Genomic DNA, 11,654 nt, shown 5'->3' on the forward strand with positions numbered 1-11,654 from the left:
TCATAGATTATGCTTCTGCCATCTTGAATTCCACATGAAATGAGCCAACCAGTGAGTACTCAAGACTTTACAGACCTTGAGGAATTTACTATCACACACTATGAATTCTTAAAACTTTGTGACAGGAAAAACGGAGTTTGTTTTAATTTGTAAACCTTTTCAAGATCATCTTCAATACTAGTAATTAGACAAACTGTACAGCATATTCTGCCATAACATGCACTTTTACAATGTGAATTGACAATAATGTGTTTAATTAATAAAATAATACTATTTCCAAAACTCATGTTCTGAATTGGCGATAGCACAATTATTTGTGATCATCACAGGGAAAGTGATCACAGTAGTGATGTGATCCAGCTGTCCAGATTGCCCTGGCCTCAGAACACCCCAGAGTTTCAAGCAAACTCCAGAGTACTCCCCTGACTTTACCTAAATTAGGGTAAAGTTGGTTTAACTCCCCCAAAATCCAGATTAATCACTGGAACTACTGTCATGAAGAGTATCAGCAGTCCATTTGCAGTGAGTATGGTTCTTTTGGCCCATGTTGGCATGCCCTCAGTGAGGACATTTGAGAGTGAACTTGCCTAATCATCTTAATGTCTAGACTTCTTTCCCATCTTTCCAAATAACTGGGGAAAGGCTGCTGCTAGACTACCAGAGAAGGCTGCCTGTAAAACAATGTCAACACTGCTGTATAAGTCAGTCAATGTATTATTGTTTTATTACCTCTACTTGAAATGTTGGGTTTTGCAATTTGATTATGTTTTCTCTGATACTGTAAAGTTTAATCATCCCAGTTGTTGTCATAAGTTTTGAATGAACTCCATGCAAGAAGTATTTCTTTTGATAATATAGTAAGGTAAAGGTTTCCCCTTGACATTAAGTCTCGACTCTGGGGGGTGATGTTCATCTCCATTTCTAAACCAAAGAGCCAGTGTTTCCATAGACACCTCCTAGGTCATGTGGCCAGCATGACTGCATGGAGTGCTGTTACCTTCCCTCCAAAGCGGTACCTATTGATCTACTCACGTTTTCATATTTTCAAACTTCTAGGTTGGCAGAAGTAGGGGCTAATAGGGGAAGCTCACTGCTCCCCGGATTAGAACCACTAGCCTTTCTATCGGCAAGTTCTGTAGCTCAGAGGTTTAACCTGCTGCACCACCAGGGGCTTCTTTTTTGATAATATACTTCTGTGGAAAGTGATGCATCTTGCATACATATTAAATATTGAATCTTTATTTCATTCTTATGTTATATACAGTTTCTTACACAAAGTGGCAAGTTGACAAGTTACATGAGTCTTTTTCAGGCACTTGAGGCTGAGAAACCAAGTGGGATCCATGTGTTTGCAGTTCTTCTCCATGCACACCTTGCTGGTAGAGCTATAAGAATGCGCCATTTTCGTAACGGTGATGAACAGCAGCTGCTGGCTTATGATGATGACTTTGACTTCAACTTCCAGGAGTTCCAGTATCTAAAAGAAGAAAGAACCATCTTGCCTGTATGATTTTCCTGCCTCCATTTCAATAATATATTTGTTATTTCTTTAGGACAATGTTTTTCATTTGTGTGAAATTATGCCCTAGGAAAATACAGATATCTCTTTTTGCCACAAGAACAACATCAACAACAACAACACTTTATTTATATTTCGCCCTTCTCACCCCGAAGGGGACTCAGGGCAGATCACAGTACACATACACAGCAAACATTCCATGCTTCTTTGTATAGACAATACACAGACAGACAGAACAGAGCAGGAGGTGCCATGGAAGGTTGGGCTTGAGTCCAGGGGGTGCTGTTTCTCCATCTTCTATGATGAAGAGCCATCAGGACTTCCTCCTTCCTTTTGATCGCCCAGCATTCTCTGATCTTCCTTCTTTTATGGTGTCATAAAACACCACCCCCCCCCCCCGCTTTTTTAGTGGTACCTAATTTCTCTAATCACAGCTAAAGCTGTTTTTGAATTGCTTAGGTAAACAATGAGCTAGGGTTGACAGTTGGCCGCTCACGCCAACCCGGGGCTTTGAACTTGCAACCTTTTGGTTGATAGATCTTATAATTGCTGATGATTTATCATCTGTGCTAAACCCCTGGCCCTTGCTAAACCTCCGACTCTAATCTTGATACACGCAGAAAGAAAAACATTAGGAGAAGGAACTAGTGTAGAGAAATGACAGACAGGATAAGTCTTATCTCAGGACAGTTTTATCCCAAGGCCGATCCAGAATGGTGAATGCTGAATTTGCCCTGGGACAGTTTTGACCCACATTATTTTGTAAAATTGAATGTGTATATTGAAAATGAGCATGAAGATGCACACAAATTTTGCACAGATATTTTGAAAAATGAATATCAAACTGATGCAAAAGTGGTGCGTATTGAAATTAAGTCTAGAAATTAATTGAAATTGTCATTTATTTTTCCCCCTACAGATTATTAGCTCATATTAGTTCATATTCAAAGTCACACTTTGTCATCATTCTAGCATTTTTTTCTGTTGTTTCTTTATATTTTCTACTCACGGCATTTTATTTTCAATCTGACTTTTTTGTGGAAGGATCTTTTTCTTCAGGCTATGGATCGTTTTGTTCCTGGTAAGAAGTTTAGGTAGCTATGTAAATAAATTGTGTGGTGTGCAAACTGGAGACTAAAATGTTCTTCCCTATGTAAATCTGTCAGCATTTGTCACTGGTAGCCAGCCATATTATCAGCCTCAAGGCCCTGAAGATGACAAACTGCCATGCATTTATGAGATGGATAATGTATTGAATATAACTTTTAGGTATTCTTTAAAGCTTTTGGTTGTCTGTGTTGTTTTTTTTTTAAAAAAAAATAATGATATATACAGTAGCAATGATGCTGGTATTATTGCTATGTGTCAACATTATTCTCTGAAGTAAGTCTGATTTATATGACCACCAGGCAGGTGGTAGTCACTTGATAATCCTCTAAAAGTTAACTTCCTGAAATGGGACAGCTGGCTTTATATCAAAACAGCACCAAGTATTTTATTTATTATTGCAAATTCTTTTTTAAGTATTGATATCAAGAATTCAGAATAGTCACGATTATTCTGATGGTATGGCTGTAAATCTGCCATCTCTCCCATCTTACATTTCCATTCTACATGTAACCATTTGATATCTCCCACACACCTTTTTCTATTTTGCCATATAGAGTGGGAGTAGATTGGAATAAGAAGTGTTCATTGGATGTTAATGAGGAAAAATTCTACAACCTTGTCCAAAGAAACGAGTGTCCTGTTTATAGATATTGATGTTCCCAAATCAAAGATGATGTCTGATATATTACAACATAATCGTCCACATGTATATTTTGTTTGAGATTGGGGAATATGTGACACAGTATATGTTGCTGAACTACAGCTCTCATATGCCTAGGTGGAGAGGTGATGATGCAGTTTACTAGAAAAACAAGTTCTCAATTTCTATTTACATAGGTGTAAGACCCATTTAGTTCGATGAAATTTAATTAGGAAGTTCATAATATTACCTTGGAGTAATTTGTGTACTCATTTAAATTAAAGTTTATCTGTACAGGCCACAAACTCTTAAATGATTGTTTCTTTTAAAAAGGAAATAAAATAATAGCTACTTGATGAATGCAGTACTATAATTTGTAACACTGAGTGTTTTGAATTTTGTTTTTCAGGGAGATAATTTAATCACTGAATGTCACTATAGTACCCTGGATCGACAACATATGACTTGGGTAAGATACTTGAAACATGACTTCATATGAAATAAAAGTGCCTTCAAATAAAAGGCAACACAAGGGGGTGGCAGTGGGGAGGTATGGGACCAAGTGCAGTTGCTTAGATCCAAGACCTGAATTGTTTGGTCAAATAATGCCTTACCAACATTTGTCTGCATAACACAAATTCGGAGTGTGATACAATGTAAACTGTCTACAAAAGAATGAAAAGTGGTCTTAAGATTAACATGTGTGTGCCTATTGTGAATAATCCCTTTTATAGTGTTATTTCAGGTATAGTAAAAAGAAAAAAAATCACAACTTTTCAAACTAAAGACCTATCTACACAACCCTCAGATTCTGCTAAGATATTTTCACCTATCTACTGCCAAACCGCAGGAGTGGCAGTGGTGAAGCCCTGACTGTCCATTTAGGCCAAACTGGATTTGGCCTCGCTGAATTGTTACCATTATCTTTGTTGACCTTTGTCATCTGGCCTTCACTGGGCAACTTTGCCACTGTCAGCATGTTGTCATTCTCTCTCCAAGTTGTGCAGGCATCTTTGCTGACATAGGCAAAGGAACCCAGTGATGTCCAGGACACAAAAGGTGCCATCCCCCTTTCCCTATGCTGAAGAGCATAGGAAAAAATAGAATTGTACTACTGGCCTGTGTGAACTGTGACACTGGTTCTGAATCAGAATCGGCTTAGCTGTTCAAACACACACCTTGTGGAAGGGAAGCTCTGGAGCGTTCTTCAACTTCAACTAACACAGGGTAAAATTGAGTTAATTGTATCAGGCATCAGAAGTCCCTGGGTGCTCAGGAACAACTTCTGCTGTGGTTTGCGGTATGTGCCCAGCACTGACAGATCTAAAGTTGCAATTACGTTTTACCCATTCATGTCACTCATATATATGTTTACTAATTCTGCTTTGTGCATTAAACACATCAGATTTCGTGTCTCTATTGCTAGTATTACGTTTAGTATTATTTTTGGAACTTCTCTTCACACCTTTACCCTAACAAATCATGACGCCCGCATTGCTAATCTTTTTACATTTACAGGGTGGTCTTAGCACCAGAAATGAAATGTGCCTATCATACCTTCTGTATTATCCAAGAATAAATCTCACCCGCTGTGCAAGTATCCCAGACATAATGGAGCAACTTGAGTTCATTGGAGTTAAAGAAATATATAGACCAGTAAGGCAAGTATAGTGAACTATATTGGAAAGTGAACTACAGCTGGAAAACTGTTTTATGGGCTGTCATTTGATTAATTGTGCCTGAAATGTTGCCAAAGTCTACTTTTCTTTATTCTGCCTTCTGGTTTCATTTTGTTGTGCTTTTCAGAAAACAGACCAAACATCTAAACATCTGATTAAGGTTTGCATTTTTAAAAGTTCCATTGAGTAAACTTAGTTGTTAAACCTAATGGGTTCTTCTTTAAAATTTAAAATAATTTCTGAAGATTCTATCTTTGATCATAAACCCTCAAAATGGCAAATATTGAAAGTTTAATGGTTTATAATTTTGATGTTTGATTATTCAGAATAAAATACGTAACTGTTTTCTGCGGATGATTTTAAGACTAATTTCCCTTTGAGCTTTTTGTGGCAGAGCAATTAATGTGTGGCTCTGAAATCTGTTTTAGGGAGAAGCATCCTCAGAATACATCCAAAGCCTTACTCATGTCTGTTTTATAATCTCCCTTGACAGCTAGGGAAGAAAAACACATTATGATTTAGAGCTTGCACATTCATCTTTGTGATCCTCCCAAAAAATATGCTAAGAAGCAAAGCACTGTTGTGAATGTTCATTCATAATGATTGCAATTTTTTGTAGAGTTTCAAGTCATTTCCGACTTGTAGTGACCTTAGAGTGAACCTATCATGGGCTTTACTTGGCAAGATTTATTCAGAGGGGGCTTCTCTTTGCCTTCTTCTGAGGGGGTATGAGAGAGCATGGCTTAGACAAGGTTTCCCAAGGGGGGGGGGGTCCATGACTGAGCTGGGATTCAAATCCTGGTCTCCAGTGTCGTAGACTAAAGTTCAAATCACTATATCACTCTGACCTTCAATAATAACTTTGGGTAAATTGTTTGAATAAGTTTGCAAAAATACAAATGTTGATACTTGTGTAAGACAGGACATTAATAACCTTGGAACACTTAATCTAAAATGGAAAAATTTTGCAGCATATTATGAAATGTGCATGAAATAATCATTCAGATTTATTTTTGTATTCAATAGCTGCAACTTACACACTTGTGTTCCTCATTCTCAATTATCTAATGTCTTTATAATGCACTGAAAAAATGTACAAAGCCATACAAAAAGGGGGCAAAAATTACCAATGGGCATGAAGCCTAAATAAGTATGCTTGTTTTTTTAAAAATTGAACTATTGATCTCACTATTTCATTCTGTAATTATTTAACTGATTTGTAAGGCTAGGAATTAACAAATCAGTTCAGAGACTATCAATTTGTACTTTTTGTTTAGCTTTTCATTCTTTTTACACTTATGTAGGTAAAAGGTTTTTCTGTTTGTGAGTTTTTTCTTTTCTATAGTACACAGAATATAATAGTGTGATATAAATTGGCACATGAGTTCACTGTTGTTAAATGTTAACAAAATTATTTCCAATTGTTTGGATTTTAGTCCACATTTTCTCTCATTAATTTATAAGTTCAGAGGGCTTTTCTTTATTTAATGTATAGATCACCTTTCTCCTAATATAGGACAGAAAGTGGCTAGGGAACTGCTTTGCATGGAACCAGATAGGTGTACATTTTGTGTTTGATAAATACTGTCCTGCTAAACAATGAAGAAAAATATGGAGGAAAAGATCCTCTGAAAACTCAGAGGAAGTTTTGCCAGTTCCTTCATCTGAAGTATAGGCTGCTGTATCTGGTATTCAGTTGTGGACTCCCATCTAACCTTGCTGAAAATTTGTTGTCTTTGTATGAGCAATATACTAAACTTTTGGGCAAGGATTACAGTGGTAATAAGAAAGTCTGTATTTTGTCTTCACATATAGGACTTGGCCATTCATTATCAAGAGTCCAAAGCAATACAGAAATCTTTCTTTCATGGATGCAATGAACAAGTTTAAATGGTCCAGAGAACATGGTGTTTCCTACAATGATTATGTTCTTAGGTTGCCAGTGAATGTAAGATGTACCAAAACTGACAATGCAGAATGGACAGTAAGTTTAATCCTTTTTTGAACTCTGCTTCAGCCACTGTTAGTACAGATTGCATAATTTGTATAGTTTATGAAGGCTTTACAGTTGCAAATGGAAATGTTTAATAGGATCATTCTTTACAATTGTATGTTTTTATTTATCACAGTAGTTTATTATTTTGAAGAGTGGTAGCTCACTAGTCACTAGTCAAAATGCACACATAAGAATTGTCTTACTGGATCAGAGCAAGTCAGCTTTCTGTTAAATACCAAACAGCCAAATTCTTTAGGAAAGCGGGATAATATATTTTTCTTGTTGTGTACTGATGATCCAGAAGATTAGGAGTCTGGGTAATAAAATAGAAAGGGGACTTTCATGCTGTTTGGAGTGCCCTTGTTCAGGATATTCCATGACTGGTGATCACACATCACTCTCTTCTTTGGGGTATTTTGAGAGTGTCTCTTCTTTTTTCCTGTCTGTACACTTCCTGTCTCTGCACACTTCCCATACCAATCCTCATCAATGTAAATGGTGCCATATTGGCTTTATAAGTCTGCATGAGGAATAAGAACAAACTCTTGTGGATCTCTAAAACTATTTTTGAAGAAGTCTGTTTGAAGTCAGATATTTTGGCTCTTACTTGTATTCTCTTTCCTATGTCATGATATCTTCTTAGGCTAAAAGGTTGGGGGAAAACTACTGTCATATCTTGAATTTTGAGAATTCAGGCATGTGTCTTTATATCACTGTAGGTGTATAAACCTCTCTGCTACATATGGCTCTGTTTGAAGGTTCATAATAGTTATTTTCCTTTTCTAACAACAATGATCCAAGCGTGGATATATGTCAGTTTTTACAAGTAGGAATACTCTTCAGATGGAGTCCCAAACAAGCAAAATGACCCAAGGTTATCACAATCTTGATCTTTACTGTATCAGATTCACACAAAATCTCCTAATAGATGGGCAGTGTAACTAATTGGCTTTGACAGAGCCAGTCATGTTTGAAAATCCTTCTCCCATTTACCTCTTTCTTCCCCAGTAAAAGTGGTTGCTTTGACTCGCTATTTCTTGATGAGATGCCCCTGACCAGTTCTTTGTCACAACATGATATAAGGTTTGGACAGGTTGTTCAGACCTTGGTTTGGTATGCTGATTTGAATAAGCAAGCATTCCTATAAATTGGAGATCTATTTATAAACCATTGTCATGAGGCATACAGGAGATATGTCATACTTTTAGCAACAAGGAGGTTCAACTAGCAGGGATTCAAATCACAGCTTCCAAATTTGTGGAATGCAGCATGCTGGGAAAGTAGTTTAGTGTTAATTCCATCAGGTTCAGATGGTACAAGTAAAGCTATGTAAGTAAGTATAGATGTCTGTTAGCAATATATAGTGTCATATTATACATTATATAATATATATTGATGTTGGAGTTTATCTTTCGATGATAAAGCACACATCATGTAGATTATTTGGCATGCATGAAAGGACGCCAGCTAAACTTAGATAGGATGCTAATTATATTATTGAGTCCTGTAATAATTACCAGGAGTAATTTTCTTTCATTTTAAATTTCAGATGCAAGGAATGATGGCTTTTCCACCTGAAGTAGAGCGACCATATAAAACAGAAGAAGTTATATGTAGTTCAGCTTCTTCTTTAAACTGCAATCTATTTGTATTGCTTTTTATTGTTTTATACATCTCCACTACTGCTCCAAGTAATAGTGAGTTTGTTGTATAATAATTTTGATTGTACTCACTTATGATTTTTGTGCCATGCAATTCCTGAAATGTTTGCACTGTTGCTCCTGTAGATTTATTTTTTTACATATTAATAAACGAAGTTTGTTTCAGAAATAATGTTCACCTCATTTGAAAGAAAGATGACTGTTTTTAAAGGTGAAATTACAATATATTATGGACATAAAAATTCACTCCTTTGCAATCTGTTATCTCAACTGATTCATAGAATTTCATTTGATTCATCCTGGCATATCACTTTGTAATTCGAAAAGCTGCTCTGTATTTGGATACCAGTATATAAATGAAACTTTATGTAACCTTACTAATGCTGAAGTCTACTGAATTATTTTCTTTATGTTGTCTCTTCTATTGAGAACAAAGTGTGCATATAAGGCTGATCTGTTACCAATGTCTATTACTCATGTTAACTGTGTCATATGCCTTCAACAAAAGGTGTGACAAGAGTTTTAAATCATCAGCCCGAACACAGTGGAATTCCAGGTGTCTTTTGTTGTTGTTGCTGCTGCTGTCTTCTGGGAGTATTTTGTCTCTGAATTCCTCTTCCTCAGATTACCAATGGTTCAGTGTTCTGATCTGCCATTATAACATTATTAGACAAATAATTTTGACTATACTTGAAATTTGCCCATCTTCTTTATACCAGAACTTTAAAAAGTCATTAACATTGTGTTACATTTGATGTTAATCCTGAATAGAGAAGACTAGCTGAATAGAGAAGACTAGCTATATAATTGTTTCATATTCTGCTGATGATCTGAGCATGGTTGAATTTGAAGCAAGATGGCACTCATACAGTGTTTGAAGCACTCTGTCTCATCTTCTCTTTTTGAATCTTGTCCTCCATAATGATTTCCCCATTCAGAATTGCATCTTAAACACACAGACAGAAAATTATGTAAATATTTCATTTCTTGTTTCAGTCCAAAAAGCCAAAAATCTGTTAACAGATTCCCAAGACTGAAGAGAGGTTAGATTTACTGGTTTAACTTATAGTCTACTTCTATTATTCTTTCTCTCTATTTACTGAAACAGGACAAGGAAAAATGGATTTATTGCTCAAAATGAAGAGAATAAAATAATAAGCATAGATGGTTTATATATGAACAATGAAGAAATTGAAATAGAAGATTTTCCATCCCTTGGTCGATGTTCAGAATAGAAATAGCAGTCAAGAAAACAAAAATGAAAAAAAAAAATGTTAGGGTTTGGAATGGCAACTATGAAATAACTGAGTAAGTTCCTGAAATGCTAAGTGCAAATATATCACTGAATACTAAATAGAAAATTGTCCACATCGTCATACTCCCCATCATTACGGTATGTATGGATGTGACAGCTGGAAAATGAAGAAACCTGATAGGAAGACAGTCAGCTCTTTTGAGATGTGATGCTCGAGAAACATTCTGCTGTGGACTACTAAAAAGACAAATAAATAGGTTCTAGAGCAAATTAATCATGAACAATCCCTCAAAGTCAAATTGACTAAATTTAGATTAACATACTGTGGCTACACTATAAGAAAGCATGACTCACTAGAAAAGACAATAATGATTGATAAGGTAGAAGGCAATAGTAGATTCTTCCCAAATTTCAGATGGATAGTCTCAGTCAAAAAAGCCATGATTTTGAGTCTGCAAGACCTAAGCAGGGCTGTTGAGGATAGGGTATCATGGAGATGTCTCATTCATAGGGTCACCGTAGGTCGAGGTCAACTGGAAGGCAGCCAAAAGAACAAGTTGAACATTGAAATATTCAGTCTGGTGCATACAGATGCAGTTCTATTATGCTTCTGATCTCAACAATAAATCAAGATCTGCCCTGGCTTTCATAAGTAGAGGAGGGATAATGCAATCATAATGTAATCTATCACGAAGGAAAACTTGAAGTACTATTCAGAATACAATTTGCTATTTAAACTGTCAGCAGGTTTGATATCTGCAAGAATTTTCAGGGAGCCAGGAAGAGATTATCTTGCTTCAACCATTACTATATAATGTGTACACTCATTTTTACAAATTAGAAAAATATGAAAAAAAAAAACAGTTAAAGGGGTGCTTCAAACAGTGTGCTTTACCACTTCTTATACAATCCCACAACCAAAATCCTGTAAATGCTTCAGTTGAAGCCTCATAAGTAGCTTTAGAATAGAAATGTTAAAGAAATTCCAATTGAAAGCTCAAATGGCATTTGACCTAATTCTTGTCAATGTTATGGATAGCATGAATAAAAACAGAGATACTGATAAAATAGTTAGCAGTGGCAAAATAATCTAAGAAGAAGGTAATTTGGAGGATTATTGCCAAAGGCTTAATTTTGTTCATGTTTAGATATATTTATCAGGAAAGACTTTTACTTCAACGTTATGTGGAACATGGCAATGTTATGTTTTTCCTGTTACATGATTCAGCAGGAAGCAACCCCTATGAATTTAGTCATCAATTAAATGAGCCCTGAGGATACTCTTCTCAACCTATAAGATGTTATTGTAAGCACTTTCCCCCATAACTTTCTTTGCTACCAGGATCCATGCCCCCACCTGCACTGCTACAAAGTGCAATGTAGTACTCACATTATCCTGTGGCATCCAAACAACACACTCAGGCTAATATTATTGAAAAAATGGAACCCCCAAATTATGAATTATTATCTGTGGGCCATTGATATATACAGCCAGCATGCACTGGACTCTTTCTTGTCTGCTAGAAATCTTTCATGGATTTCATTGGAATGTTGCCCCAGCACACCTAGTGATAAGCAATAACCCCACAATTACCATAATCCTCTAACAATGCCTCCACACACCTAACAATGAAGGAGAACCAGAGGTCACAGGACGCCCTCTTTTGTCCTCTTTTTGTGAACCCATTAATGCGCCTAACACTTTTTGCTACCCAGTGTTTCACCAGCATGAGCCATTGTCCTCCCCAGATTGGGGATACTACCATTATAAGCACCCATTACCTCAAACCCACA

General features: G+C 36.3%; 1 protein-coding gene across 2 annotated transcripts in view; it reads left to right on the forward strand.

The window, feature by feature from the left end:
- Positions 1-8,982, forward strand: part of MOXD1 (monooxygenase DBH like 1) — a 47,026-nt gene extending 38,044 nt beyond the window's left edge. For both annotated transcript variants that reach the window (XM_060753381.2, XM_060753382.2), the window contains exons 8-12: positions 1,313-1,504; positions 3,679-3,738; positions 4,788-4,930; positions 6,764-6,932; positions 8,494-8,982. In XM_060753381.2, the coding sequence (XP_060609364.2) occupies positions 1,313-1,504; positions 3,679-3,738; positions 4,788-4,930; positions 6,764-6,932; positions 8,494-8,658 (729 nt within the window). In that variant the 3' untranslated portion in view covers positions 8,659-8,982. The remainder of the gene's footprint in view (positions 1-1,312; positions 1,505-3,678; positions 3,739-4,787; positions 4,931-6,763; positions 6,933-8,493) is intronic.
- The last annotated feature ends 2,672 nt before the right edge of the window (positions 8,983-11,654 follow it).

Source organism: Anolis sagrei, chromosome 1 (assembly GCF_037176765.1).
Source record: "Anolis sagrei isolate rAnoSag1 chromosome 1, rAnoSag1.mat, whole genome shotgun sequence".
Classification (NCBI taxonomy): domain Eukaryota; kingdom Metazoa; phylum Chordata; class Lepidosauria; order Squamata; family Dactyloidae; genus Anolis; species Anolis sagrei.